This window comes from Indicator indicator, chromosome 15, assembly GCF_027791375.1.
Source record: "Indicator indicator isolate 239-I01 chromosome 15, UM_Iind_1.1, whole genome shotgun sequence".
NCBI classification, from domain to species: domain Eukaryota; kingdom Metazoa; phylum Chordata; class Aves; order Piciformes; family Indicatoridae; genus Indicator; species Indicator indicator.
The window spans coordinates 23254371-23269139 of NC_072024.1; the positions used below are offsets into that span (position 1 = coordinate 23254371).

At 48.5% G+C, this 14769-nt stretch overlaps 1 protein-coding gene across 1 annotated transcript in view; it reads right to left on the reverse strand.

Moving 5' to 3' along the window:
* NUP210 (nucleoporin 210) overlaps positions 1-14769 on the reverse strand; it is an 81703-nt gene that overhangs the window by 36730 nt on the left and 30204 nt on the right. The window contains exons 13-18 of the mRNA XM_054387541.1: positions 11520-11718; positions 10474-10619; positions 6208-6429; positions 4299-4472; positions 1099-1291; positions 164-270 (exon numbers count right to left, since the gene is read on the reverse strand). Coding sequence (XP_054243516.1) covers positions 164-270; positions 1099-1291; positions 4299-4472; positions 6208-6429; positions 10474-10619; positions 11520-11718 — 1041 coding nt within the window. The remainder of the gene's footprint in view (positions 1-163; positions 271-1098; positions 1292-4298; positions 4473-6207; positions 6430-10473; positions 10620-11519; positions 11719-14769) is intronic.

A 14769-nucleotide genomic window follows, 5' to 3' on the forward strand; every position in this document is an offset into this window, starting at 1 on the left:
GCACGTAGTGCACGGGGAAGCAGGAGAAAACACTGTGGTGTCAATCTGTCTTCAGAAGTGGCTATGGGCTGCCTGATTCTGACATGACTCAGCCCCCAGGAAACAGACACAGAACACACAACATGAAGCACCACAGGAAAACAGCAACACGAGCCCTGAGTACCGCTGCTTTCACTTGAGCTGCCTTCAGCTGGGCCTGCTGGTACCCTGCTGCAGTGGCTGAGATGGCACTCCTCCCAGACCTGTGATGAACCAGCACAGTCTGTAAGCCTGGGATCAAACAAAAAAAAGACAAAATAAATCTGATGGCAGGGAAGAAAAAGGTGACACGTACACTGCTAATCTCTTCCATTATCATTAGAACCACACAAGGATTATCTCTCTCCAGGTTCCTAAGTGCTGGGTTTGGTTCTTTTGCTTTTGTAAATAGTTCACACCATGTTTATGGAGGATAAGCTGAGACACAACTGCACCTTACAGTGATTTCTTTAAGCAATCTCAGACATGGATAGAATCATTGTCAGGGTTGGAAGGCACCTCAAGGCTCAGCCAGTTCCAACCCCCCTGCCATGGGCAGGGACACCTCACACTACAGCAGGTTGCTCACAGCCACATCCAGCCTGGCTGCAAAAACCTCCAGGCATGAGGCTTCCACCACCTCCCTGGGCAACCTCTGCCAGTCTCTCACCACCCTCCTGGGGAACAACTTCTTCCTCACATCCAATCTGAATCTCTCCATTTCTAGTTTTGTTCCATTCCCCCCAGTCCTATCACTCCCTGACACCCTCAAAAGTCCCTCCCCAGCTTTCTTGGAGCCCCCCTTAAGATACTGCAAAGCCACAAGAAGGTCTCCTGGGAGCCGCCTTCTCTCCAGACCAACCCCAACTCTCTCAGTCTATCTTCATAGCAGAGCAGCTCCAGCCCTCTGCACATCTTTGTGGCCCTTCTTTGGACACCTTCCAGCACCTCCAGATCCTTCCTGTAACAGGGGTTCCAGAACTGGATGCAGTACTCCAGGTAGGATCTCACCAGAGCATTACCAACTGGGTTTAATCCTTCTGCAAACAATGAGTTGCTGATGGAAACCAAAAACCATACCATGCATTTTCTTTTGCCTGCTTCCATCGTCCTTCAGGGTCAGCTCCATGGGCATGTCAGGCTCAATGTTAGCCAGGGACACTTGTGTTGACTCCCAGGTAACAGCAAGAGAGCTGAAGTTATCAAATTTACTGCCCTGCTGGTCATACACAGCCAAATCCAAGACTGGGCTGCGATGGTTTGAAACAGGAACCTGGAAAAGAAGGAATGCTTTGAACTGAATGACTGCCAGAGGAGATGTTAGTCATTACAAGAAAACCCAAAACAAGGGTGCTGAGCTCCATCAGGTTTATTAGAACCTCTTTATGTGAGTCATGGTCATTAGAGTGAGCTCTCACGAAGCTGTACTTCTTCAGCTGCAAAGGCTTCTTTTGGGGAGTGGCAATGTGTTTGGGATTTTTTCTGCTGGTGAATCACCTTAAAACAAAATTCAAACCACACAGCTCCATTAGAATCACAGAACCATAGAATGGGCTGGGCTGGAAGGGACCTTCAAAGCTCATCCAGTCCAACCCTCTGCAGTCAGCAGGGACATCCCCAACTAGATCAGGCTGCCCAGGGCCTCATCAGGCTTCACCTTGAATGGGGCATGGGGCCCCAACCACCTCCCTGGGCAACCTGTTCCAGTGTTCCACCACCCTCATGGGGCAGAACTTGTTCCTCACATCCAATCTCAATCTGCTCTGCTCTAGTTTGAAGCCATTGCCCCTGGTCCTGTCCCTGCAGGCCTTTGCTAACAGTCTCTCTGCAGCCTTCTTGTAGCCCCCTTCAGGTATTGCAAGGTCGCTACTGGGTCTCCCTGGAGCCTCCCCTTCTGCAGGCTGAACCCCCTGTCCTCATAGCAGAGCTGCTCCAACCCCCTGATCATCTTCATGTCCCTCCTCTGGACCCTCTCCGTCAGGTCCATGTCCTTCCTGTATTGCAGGCTCCAAATCTGGACGCAGTATTCCAGGAGAGGTCTCAGAGCAGATTAAAGTGGCAGAATCATGTCTCTGGATCTGCTGGCAATGCATCTTTTGATGCAGTTCATCTTGGGGATACAGGCAAGTAATGAAAACTGCTGTCACTTTTCAGAGGAGATGGCTCCAATTCTGAGGTTCCTCTTGTTAAACAATGAGCAGGGCACTGATGGAGTCTAACTGACACATAAGGGAGCCAGGAAAACGGCTAAGCTCTGGAGCGACCTGGAATCATGAAGGCTGGAAAAGACCTCTAAGATCATCCAGTCCAACCAGAACCCAACTACCATAACCATTAAACCATGTCCCAAGTGCCTAACACCTCCAGGGATGGTGACTCTACCACCTCCCTGGGCAGCCTGTTCCAATGCCTGACCACTCCTGCAGCAAAGAATTTTTTCCTACTCTCCAAGCCAAACCTCCCTCAACACAATTTCAGGCCATTTCCTCTCATCCTGTCTTTAGTTACTTGGGAGAAGAGACCCAGCCTCATTCCAACCTCCTTTCACAGAGCACAATGAGGTCTCCCCTCAGCCTTCTCTCCTCCAGGTTAGCCACCCCCAGCTCCCTCAGCCGCTCCTCATATGATGCCCTCTAAACCCCTCAGCAGCCTCACTGCTCTTCCCTCAGTGCTCAGACACCCTCCAGTACCTCAGTGCCTTTCTTATACTGTGGTGCCCAGCACTGAACTCAGTACTCAAGCTGTGGCCTCACCAGTACCCAGCACAGGGCCACCATCACTCCCCCCTACTCCTACTGGTCACACCATTGCTGATCCAGGCTAGGATGCTGGTGGCCTTCTTGGCCATCCGGGCACACTGCCGGCTCATCTTCAGCTGCCATCAACCAACACCCTCAGGTCCTTTTCCACTGGGCAGCTTTCCAGCCAACCTGCCCCAAGACTGGAGCATTCATGGTGTTGCTGTTGTGACCCAAGTGCAGGACCCAGCTCTTGGCCCCAGTAAAACTCATCCAATAGGCCTCAGTCCATCTATCCAGCCTGGCAGGTCACTTTGCAGAGCCTTCCTACCCCTCAGCAGGTCAACACCCTCCCAGCTTAGCGTTATCTGCAAACTTACTGATCATTGATAAAGATGTTAAAGAGAACTGGCCCCAGACTGAGCCAGTGGGGGACACCACTTATGACTGGCCAGCAACTAGAGTGAACTCCACTCCCCACTGCCCTCTGGCCCCAGCCACCAGCCAGTTCTTAACCCAGCAAAGAGACTTTTCAGTAGGCTACTTGTAATGTCCTTCTCACCCTCTAATTGCAAAGAACTAGCTTCTACACTACAGATTTCTGTAAGTAGGATGACTGCTAGATTTGCCTGGTAATACCAAGACACAAACCAGTTCCCTCAGCAGCCAGCACATGACAGCACCCATGAGGATAGAGAAGAAAGAGTTCTTTATGCTCTGGCCATTGTTGTGACTCAGATGTGCAAAGCTGAACAGATCTGAAGTCACTGAACAGCACTGACTTAGCTTGAAAGGTGAAGTTTCAGAGATGTCTTTTAAGTGTTAAAATATGATCAAATGTTACAGGCTCATAGGATGTTAGGGGTTGGAAGGGACCTTCGAAGATCATCAAGTCCAACCCCCCTGCCAGAGCATGACCATAGAATCCAGCACAGGTCACACAGGACACATCCAGATGGGTCTTGAAAGTCTCCAGAGGAGACTCTACAACCCTCTCTGGGCAGCCTGTTCCAGAAAGGCTTCCTCATAGCAACATGGTTGTGAGAAGCCAAATTAAACACAGAAAATACTCCTGTGTTGTCCTAGAGCATAGAATCACAGACTGGTTTGCATTGAAAGGGACCTTAAACATCATCTAGTTCCAACTCCCCTGCCATGGGCAGGGACACCTTCTACCAGACCAGGTTGCTCAAGGCCCCATCCAAGCTGGCTTGGAACACTTCCAGGCTTGGAGCCTCCATAACTTCCTTGGGCAGTCTGTTCCAACACCTCACCACCTCATAGGAAGAATTTCCTCCTAATATCTCATCTAAATCCAGCTTCATCCAGATCCCTTTATTAACCTGTGCAAATGACCACTTGTAGGACACTCACCCCTAGAATGCTCACTGCAGAAGCAGGCAATGATCTCAGTATGGCCCACAACACCCAAGGTACCACTACCCTTGCAGCAGATCAGATTCTTCATTTTATAAGTGGAGGTCCAAACACTGGTATATCATGTTCTGAGATCACAATCTTTTCCTGTCACTTCTCACTTACCACTTGCTTGTTTTGTTGCAGCAAAGGGCAGGAAAGATCAAGCTGAGGGCTTCCATAAATGGGAGTCAAGGTGAGGCGTGAAGGGACGGCACAGATGAACTTCACAGTGACAGCCTCGACCACTGGGAAAGGGTTGGTGATGGTGGGGTTGTTCCCCACAGCTAAGGAAATCACCTGTACAATTGTGGAAACAGGCAGGTGAGGAGAAGGACATGGACTGCTGAGCTCAGGCACCTTCTGCTTCACACTCTGCTGGCAACATCCAAAAGGGCAAACAGGATGCTGAGGGATCTCCAGCACCATTAAGACAGAAGGTGTAAAAGGAAATGCATCCTTCAAGAGCAGTTCTAGAGCATTCCCAAAGTGTGATTCCTGGAAGCATTTCAAAGAACCACAGTCTGGTTTGGATTGGAAGGGACCTTAGATCAGCTAGTTCCAATCCCCTGCTATGGGCAGGGATACCTCCTACTAGACTAGCTTGCTCAAGGCCCCATGCAATCTGCCTTTCAACACTTTCAGGTGGTGCCTCTACAACTTCTCTGAGCAACCTGTTCCAATGTCTCACCACTCTTATGAGGAAGAATTTCCTCCTCATGTCTCATCCCAGTCCAGCTTCTCCCAGTCTGAAGCCATCACCCCTCATCCTGTCATTCCATGCCTTTGTCAAAAGTCCCTGTAGCCTGAAGGGGCTACAGCTCTCCCTGTAGCGCCTTCAGGTACTGGAAGGCTGCTTTAAGGTCTGCCTGGAGCCTTTTCTTCTCCAAATTTTCTCAGTCCACCTCCATAGCTCAATTCTGATCATCTTTGTGGCCTGCTCTGGACCCTCTCCAACAGATCCATGTCCTTCTTGTGTGTGGGTGCTCCAGAGCTGGATCCAGTACTTGTGTTTATTACTAACAAATGGTTAACACAAATCTCTTGTCACTTCAAAAGCTACCAGGCAGGTGTTTTTCCTCACATAGTGAGAACAGATCAGCCCAAAGACAATATTTATGGTCACCTCAGTCTGTTTAAAAACAGCTGCTGGTTTATTTCAGGTTCTTTTTTTCAGCCCTTAAAAAAACTAAGTGGATGTAAACACAGAGAAGGCTACTCTAGCAGGCTGGGTGAGCTCTGGTCACTGAAGGGGGCCAGATCCATGCAGAGGTGAGCTGCTCTGGACAGCGCTGGGGACAGACAGGTGATGCTTGTACAGCCATAAACAACCACAAAAGATGTTCTTCCTCTCTCAGTGTGTCCTTACAGAAATAGCCACAGTTTGTGCAGTGTCCACTGAGGAGAGCAGCTGGACAGTTTGGCAGCCACACCAAAATGCTCAGGTCTTGCAGAATTAGAGCAGGAAAATGTTAAATCAAAGCTAAATGCTCCTAGAGTGGCCACAATGAGTAAAAGCAGGGTAAATCATTTCTGTATGGTGGAGAAAACAAGAGCAGGTGGAAAACGACCACAGCTGCTATCACCATCAGAGCAGCAAATTCACTGGGCTGACATTTGTCTCAATAAACAGAGTTTCACTAGAAGGTAACTTGGGTAAAGAGGAGCAGCCCACACACAAGAGTCATCTCACTGCAGTAATCTCCTGCTATGATCCTTCTACCAGCTGAGGCTGCACTTTTTAGGATCCACTGCACACACTGCACAACAGAAGGCTTCTGTGACTTGGCTTCATGATGGCAATAAACCCAGCACAAAGCTACTGGAACCTAACCTCATGAAACGCTCACCCTACAGCCTGGCTCAGCATCACAGTGCACAAACACCATCCGTACCCAGGCTCTTCACTGGCTTAGCATAAAACCCACCCCTGGCACACGAGGTGTGCGGTGCCACCAACCTGTCTGAAGCCTGCTCTCTGTCACCTTAGCTCAGTGCTTCAGGGAGGACACCACCAACACCTTCTGGCACTTACCTGTTCTCCCAGGCTTTTGCAGGAGACTCTAACCCAGTGCTGGAGGTTATTTCGAGATGCAGGAGGGTCCAGTACAGACAGACCAACACTTCCTGCATCCTCTGTGGTGACATTCCTGAAGAACTTGGAAGGTTCCTGCACCCATGGTCTAGGTCCTCCTTCAAACAACATATCTTTAGAGGAACCCAGCGTCACCAGCGCCGCAGACGGAGGATCAACAGCCTGTAATAATTCATTAAGTACAAATTAGTGAATCTAGCTACACGGTTGGGTAGTACTTGGCAAAAGAATCATACAATAGGTTAGGTTGTAAGGGAGCTCAACAGTCATCCAGTTCCAACCATGGGCAGGGACACCTCCCACCAGCCCAGGCTGCTCAAGGCCTCATCCAGCCTGGCCTTGACCACCTCCAGGGACGGGGCAGCCACAGCCTCCCTGGGCAACCTGTGCCAGTGTCTCCCCACCCTCACTGGAAAGAATCTCTTCCTCATCTCCACTCTCAATCTCCCCTCTCCCAGCTCAAAACCATTCTCCCTCATCCTGTCACTCCAGCCCTTGTCAAAAAGTCCCTCCCCAGCTCTCCTGGAGCCCCTTCAGGTACTGAAAGGCTGCTCTGAGGTCTCCCTGGAGCCTTCTCTTCTCCAGGCTGAACAACCCCAACTCCCTCAAGTCTATCCTCATAGTAGAGGTGCTCCAGTCCTTAGATCATCTCTGTGGCCTCCTCTTCTCCAGCAGTTCCATGCCCTTCTTGTGCTGGGGCACCAGAATTTTAATCAGTGCTACAGGTAGGGTCTTACCAATGCAGAGCAATGAGGGAGAATCACCTAAAAAGAAACTTCCTTCTGACTTTTCCCACCCAGTGGTTTGTAGACATGGCTGCTTAAGAAGAGTTCTGCCAAAATGATCAGTGTCACCCCCAAGAATTCTGTTGCTGGTTTCAGTGGAACCACAAATCTGAAGCACAACATTCTTATCATTTTTCTCTCACAGAGAATTACAAGAGAAAGATCCTTAAGATACTCTCCTCAGCACATTCTACTCTCCTTTTTTTTTCCCCCACACAGACAGTACTTTAAATGAATGAAGCCACGTCAAATTTCACTTTCATGTGACAGTGCTCTCTCCAGCACAGTCCTGGCCATGTAATTATTCTCCTACACAAGCTTTACTTCGAACCTCCACAACAAATCCTCCACTGACATCTGTCACTGGGACAGCCTGTGCTGTTCAGCATCCCAGAAATTCACCTGACATTTTAATTAACAACAGCAATTTGTAGCTTGTGCTCCACAACAGCCTATTCCTTATGTGTTCAGTAAGAAAGGAACAGCAGCTCACATCAAGGCTGTTCCCCAAGGCTGCTCCCATTCTTTCCATTGTGCATTTTGGTAGGAAAGGAGAGGGCAAAGGTTGGCAGAAATTTTCCTCATTCCCCCCACTGACTCCCTGGTTATCCTTGGGATATAAAGGTAAAAACCCACTGGGAAAGTATGAGACTTAGTCTCTAGTGCCTGCCTGCCCTTAAACTGCTGCTTAGGTGATCTAATCAATGCTTATCAATATCTGCCAAGAAGGAAGGGACAGAGACAGCCTCTGCTCACTTGTGCCCTGGGATAGGACAAGGGGCACTGGATGGAAACTACAGCAGAGGAGCTTCCACTTCAACATGAGGAAGAACTTCTTGACTGTGAGGGTCCCAGAGCCCTGGAGCAGGCTGCCCAGAGAGGTTGTGGAGTCTCCTTCTCTGGAATCTTTCCAGCCCTGACTGGAAAGGGCTATGTATTCCTGTGTGACCTGTGCTGGACTCCATGGTCCTGCTCTGGCAGGGGGGTTGGACTCAAAGGGCTCAGAGGTCCCTTCTAACCCCTAACATCCTCTGATCCTGTGATCTGTCTCCCACTTCTTATTTTATAATTAAATGGGTAACAGAGTGAAATGCTGCTTTGCACTTCAGGGAATCATAAATATTTCACTGTACAGAAAGGAGGGGAAGAACATGGAAACCACTGTTCTGTGCTTCAAAGAAAGCACTTCTTCAGTGAGATATCTAAGTACAGATTTATTCCTTTTTAAAGTGCACTTCATTTCCCTCCTTGTCACCATGCACTAGCTCTGTTAAGTACTCTAGAATCATTTAACTGATGCATGAAAAGCAGCATCATGACATCTGGAGGGGCTCTGCTAAGGAATATGAATGAGGCCATACAAATGAACAATTCCTAATTAAAGGCATTTAAATCTCTCACACTGCTGCCAAGGACAGGAAGGTTTACACGCTTGCCTTAGACTATCTCAGCATCTTCAAGTTATTATACTCAGCTCTTTAAAATACTTGACCCAAAAAAAAAAGCACATTTTAAAAGGAAGGTGAACAATACAGTGCAGAAATTTGCAGTATTTGCACAAAATTTTTGTTCCAGGTTTGGGAGGAGAAAGAAAAGCTCTGGTCAAATGTATTAGAGTTCACCTCAGCAAATTCATTGCCAGGCACCTGAAAAGGCTGAGACCTAGGGCAATTGAACCTGGAGAAGAACAGTCCCAGAGGGGATCTGATCAGTGCCCAGCAAGAGCTAAAGGGTGGGGGGCAAGAGGCTGGGGCCAGACTCTACTCAGTGGTGCCCAGAGACAGGACAGGGAGCAGTGGGCACAAACTGGAACCCAGGAGGTTCCATCTGAACAAAAGGAGAAATTTCTTTGGTGTGAGGTGCTGGAGCCCTGGAGTAGGCTGCCCAGAGAGGTTGTGGAGTCTCCTTCTGTGGAGAGATTCCAAACCCCCCTGGGCATTTTTATCCTGGGCAAGCTGCTGCGGGTGCCCTGCTGGAGCAGGGGGGTTGGACTGGATGACTCCCTGAGGTCTCCCCCATGCTGGGACTCTGCAACACAAACCCACTGTTTCATGCCTCCATATATTGACCCTGTTCTCAGTAGCTGCCCATGAGCAGGAGTTCCTCCCATTTATGCAGCAGTTTACACCCTGTGCTGCACATCATAAGCTGGGTGAACTTTCATTTGCCATTACGGACACAGAATTTTGACTGCTCCCTTATTAAGCCGATTTTTAATCACTTGAAATGGACACTCAAAAAACAATCTGAGGCTCACATCATGTTAAACCCATTTAGAGTAATTTAATAATTGGAGTGTGCTGTGCAAAACAAGATACAATCCTCACTGGGATGAGGGCTGACTCCTGTTATCACAGAATCAGACTGGTTTGGGTTGAAAGGAACCTTAAAGATCATCCAGTTCCAACCCTCTGCCATGGGCAGGGACACCTCCCACCAGCCCAGGTTACTCAAGGCCTCATCCAGCCTGGCCTTGAACACGTCCAGCTTCCTGGGCAACCTGTTCCAGTGCCTCACTACCTCACGGGGAAGAATTTCTTCATAATGTCTGGTCTAAAGCCAGCTTCTTCCAGTTTGAAGCCATTGACACTTTGTCCTGCCACTGCAGGCTTTTGTAAAAGGTCCTCCCCCAGCTCTCCTGTACCTCCCTTCAAATCCCAGAAGGCTGCTCTAAAGTCTGCTTGGAGCCTTTTTTTTTTCCAGTCTGAATGATCCCAACTCTCTTAGCCTGTCCTCACTGCCAAGGTGCTCCAGCCCTTGAATCATCTCTGTGGTCTCCTCTGGACCTGCTCCAACAGGTCCATGTTCTTGTATTGTGGAGCCAGAGACACAGGACTCCAGCTGAGATCTCAGCAGAGGGGAGCAGAATCCCCTCCCTCCCCTGTTGCCCATGCTGCTGGGGATCAGCCCAGGGCTGGGAGAGCACAGTTGAGAGAGAGAGAGAGAGCTCGTGTTGAGCTTCTCATCACGCAGCACCCCCAAGTCCTTCTCTTCAGCATCCCTCCCTATCCAGTCTCTGCCCTTTGTGCTTGGGATTACTCCAACCCAGCTGCAGGATCTTGTGTTTGGTTTTGCTGAACTTCATGAGGTTGGCATTGGCCTACCTCTGTCCTGCCTATTATCTTCAGATGTCAGCATCTGAGACTCTCTTGCCAAGCCTGAAAGAGTGGCAAGGTTACCAAAATCACTTTCCAACTCAGAAGCTGCAGCAATCTCCCACTCATCCCTGCTGCAGGCTCTACTCTCTATATGCTCCACAGAGCAAGGGTTAAAAGCATGACTCTGCAAAGCAGTCCAGCATTTTGTTCCTGTGAACCAACCACCCACTGATTTGTTTTAAACACACTGCACAAGCTGCTATTTGTCTTGTGAGGGCATGAGAAGTGATGGATTGCCCTGGGAACAGCAAATCCAGGCTTACCTTCAGCGGCAGGTAGGCAGCTATGGTGATGCTGGCACTGAGGTGGACATGGCCACGGCTGTAGCTGACAACCAAGGTTGTGTACCCTTCACTTTCAGCCTTCACTCGGACTCCACTACAGAAATCAGCAGCAGGCTGAAGCCTTCCTGTCACAGAAACCAGAGAAATGCACAACTGGAGGGAAAGGGGCAGGCATTTTAGTGCCACTTCAAGGTGGCTTTTCTCATCAGCATTTCAATGGAACATAGCATTCAGAAGAAGTAGGGAGCTGTTCTCTGACCAAAAGGGTGAAAACGTTCACCCCTCTCTTTCATCTCCAACCCAGCACCTACCAAACCATCCACAGCTCACAAACTTCTTTCTTTTCACACATTTTCAAAACAGCTCATGAGTCATTACTCTATGCTGAAGGGTCCAGATGCAGTGGTGTGGAAGCAGTGCTCAACACACCACCTTTTACTGCTAATTCTACCATCCCTGGAGATGTTCAAGAAAGGTCTGGCCATGGCACTTATAGACATGGTTTAGTGGCCATGGTGGTGTTGGGGTGATGGTTGGACTGAATGATCTTGGAGGTCTTTTCCAATTGAAACAATTCTATGATTCTGTGAAAGGGCCAGGAAAAGCTTGCTGCTTTGGTGCTCTTTTCCCATCAGTTCAAGTTCACATTAGCTTTTGGTGATCCTTTTACTGCTACCTTGAAAATTCTCTCTTCTGCTTTGCTGATTTTGAAGTGAAGACCGAGTTGCAGGATACCTCCAGGAAGTACTGTCACCAACTGGGCCAGATTTAGTACCTTGACTTAGTGTAAATCGACCTGACACGGTTAGCAAGGCTCCCAGCCTCCATCACTCACAGCAGCAGCTATGCAGAAGTTAAGGCAGCTAATGACCCAGTAACAAATAAAATTACTCTGCTCCCCACCTTGTAAACAAAGCACTTCTGTAGGAGTACTGCCCACAGCAACTGAAACAGTGATTTAAAGGAGATGTCTGGCTTAGTAACATCTTAATTTAACTGTCAAAGCAGGGAGGGGATGAAATCACCTTGAAGTGGCCTGAACACTCCCCGGTTTTCTACCTCCACCAGGAGGTCGAAGTGTGAGCAGTCGCTCAGCAGGACAGTCTGGCCTGTCTCACCATTGGGCAGGCCAGTAACCCTCAGGGGCAGCTCCAGCACCTGCCCAACACGTGCTTCAACTTGGCAGGGGGTGAACTCCATCCCACTGGGCTCTGTGACGTACACCTGAAGGAGGAAAGGAACACAGGACACTGAGCTTGTGGTGGGCTGAAAATTCCAACCGACATTAAATTGCCAGACCAGCAAAATTGGAAGCAAATGAAGCTGTAGTTACAGGCAAACTACAATCCACAATGAAATGCCATGGATATGTACAAAATATACAACATTTACAGGTACTTACAATTTGTGAACAGCACAAGAACCCCCCTGGACAAAACCAGGGGAGCTAGCAACAGCTTCCCCCTCCCTGCTCCCTACCCTCTTGTACACAATAGAGGAGAGAAAGAGCAGAGAATTGTCTGTCTCTTCCACAACGAAGAACACAGCCAAGGTCAGCAAAGCCAAGCAGAAGCACAAGTTAGTGTCTCCCAGAGCAAGGAAGCAGGAAAGAGAGAGAAAGATAGTTTGCAGAACTGGCTTATGTTGGCAATTTATCCCATGGGAGTATTTACAGTTTATTGTTATTTTTCTTTATACATCCAATGGTGATTTATTTACATTCTACCACTTTCTGTTCAAGATCTGTGGAAAATTTTCTAGGCATAGCCTGAAACTACCACAGAGCTAAAGACACAATGCCACAAAGAGGGACGAGGTGGAATTAAAAAAAAAAAAAAAAACAAAAACAAACAAACCACAAAAAAACACCAAAGGGCAACAGGCTTCAGAGTGCTCTCAATTTACTAGCCCTCTGGGATCCTTCTCTCAGCTGCTGCCTTCCCTCTGATGGCTGGAAGCAATTTTTCTCACATTCACAGAATCACAGAAAACATCTGGTTGGAAGAGACCTCCAAGCTCAGCCAGTCCAACCATCAACCCAGCACTGAAGGGTCAACACTAAACCATGTCCCTAAGCACAGCTCCACAGGCTGCTTAAACACCCCCAGGGATGGTGACTCCAGCACTGCCCTGGGCAGAACATTCCAATGTTTGAGAACCCTTTCAGGGAAGAAATATTTCCTAGCGTCTAGCCTGGACCTCCCCTGCTGCAGCTTGGAACAATTTCCTCTGGTCCTGTCCCTTGCCCCCAAGGAGCAGAGGCTGTCCCCTCCTCACTCCAACCTCCTTTCAGGGAGCTGTAGAGAGCAATGAGGTCTCCCTCAGCTTCCTCTTCTCCAGCCTCAACACCTCCAGCTCCCTCAGCCCCTCTCCTCCAGCCTCGTTGCCTTTCTCTGGACAGGCTCCAGCTCCTCAATGTCCTTCCTGCAGTGAGGGCCCAGAGCTGAACACAGCAGTCCAGCTGTGGCCTCCCCAGTGCTGAACACAGGGGGATGGTCACCTCCTGGCCCTGCTGCCCACCCTGGTTCTAACACAAGCCAGGATGCCGTTGGCTTTCTTGAGCACCTCAGCATTGCTGACTCATATTGAATCAACTGTCAGCCAGAACACCCAGGTCCCTCTCCAAGACACAGCTTTCCAATCACACATCCCCAAGTCTCTAGCCCTCAACACTGCTTTTGTGTTTACCTGCTGCAGAAAGGTATCAGAAAGCATCTTTTGCTCACACATGTAGAAGAATTGTCATCTGTTTCATAGATTAGGAGTAAGATGATGCTCTTGGCCTCACTGCTCTCTATACCTGACCTCATTGCTCTCTACAACTCCCTGAAAGGAGGTTGGAGGCAGATTGGGGTCGTTCTCTTCCTAGTATCAGGTTGCAGAACAAGAGGAAATGGCCTGAAATTGCACCGAGGGAGGTTTAGGTTGGGTATCAGGAAAAATTTCTTTGCTGCAAGAGTGGTCAGGCATTGGAACACAGGCTGCCCAGGGAAGTGGTGGAGTCCCCATCCCTGGAGGTGTTCCAGAAAGGTCTGGCCATGGCACTTAGGGACATGGCTTAGTGGCCATGTGGTGTTAGGTTGATGGTTGGACTGAATGATCTTGGAGGTCTTTTCCAACTGAAACAATTCTATGATTCTGTGAAAGGGCCAGGAAAAGCTTGCTGCTTTGGTGCTCTTTCCCCATCAGTTCAAGTTCACATTAGCTTTTGGTGATCCTTTTACTGCTACCTTCTTGAAAATTCTCTCTTCTGCTTTTTTGATTTTGAAGTGAAGACTGAGTTGCAGGATATCTTCAGGAGGTACTGCCACCAACTGATTTGGGACAGATTTAGCATCCAACTTTGACTTTGACAGCATAAATATTTCAAGCTAGACCTGACAGCCTCCACCACTCACAGCAGCAGATATGTAAAAGCTGAGGGAACTAATGATGCAAATACTTCCTCGATGTTGTTTTTTTTTTCCCTTTTTTTTCCCTTTCATTTCTGTTGGGAAAACATTTTTAAAGGTGTCCAGGGCCCAACATTTCCCAACAGTAATATATCAGAAACCTATAATGAGTGACTATCTAGTGCCTAATTTAACAACCAAGAATTCAGAGATTCATAGATTCTTCAACCAAGAAATCATAGATTTCATAGAATGGTTTGAGTTTGAAGCGACCTTAATCTAGTTCTAACCCCCTGCCATGGGCAGGGACACCTCCCACTAGCCCAGATTGTTCAAGGCTTCATCCAACCTGGCTTTGAACACCTCCAGGGAGGAGGTATCCACAACCTCCCTGGGCAGCCTGTTCTAGAGTCTCACCACCCTCATACTGAAGAACTTCTTCCCAAGATCCAGTCTAACCCTGCTCTGCCTCAGCTTCAAATCATTCCCCCTTGCTGTCACCACAAGCCTTGTTAAAAGTCCCTCCATAGCTTTCTTGCTGGGCAAAAGGAGATCTTCCATGCAGTCACAGCTGGTATGTGGATGAACAGGCCATAACTGCAGAATTTGTGATTCTGCTTTGCTACTTTTCCCACTGGTCTTGAAGAATCCACCCCAGCCTGACTGCAGGTTTGGTAACAATCCCTATGATCAAAGCTTTGCATTTGCAGTAACTTCATCTGCTCATGACTTATATTGAACCACATGATAGAGAATTAAAACTGTGATCCTGGTGCAACAGATTCCTCAAACTTGCTCACTGAGGCCAATAAACAGAACTCTTCAGAGCCATCCTCTGAAGAATCCAATTCCTAGCAAAAGAACAAAGGCAGTCAAAAATAAC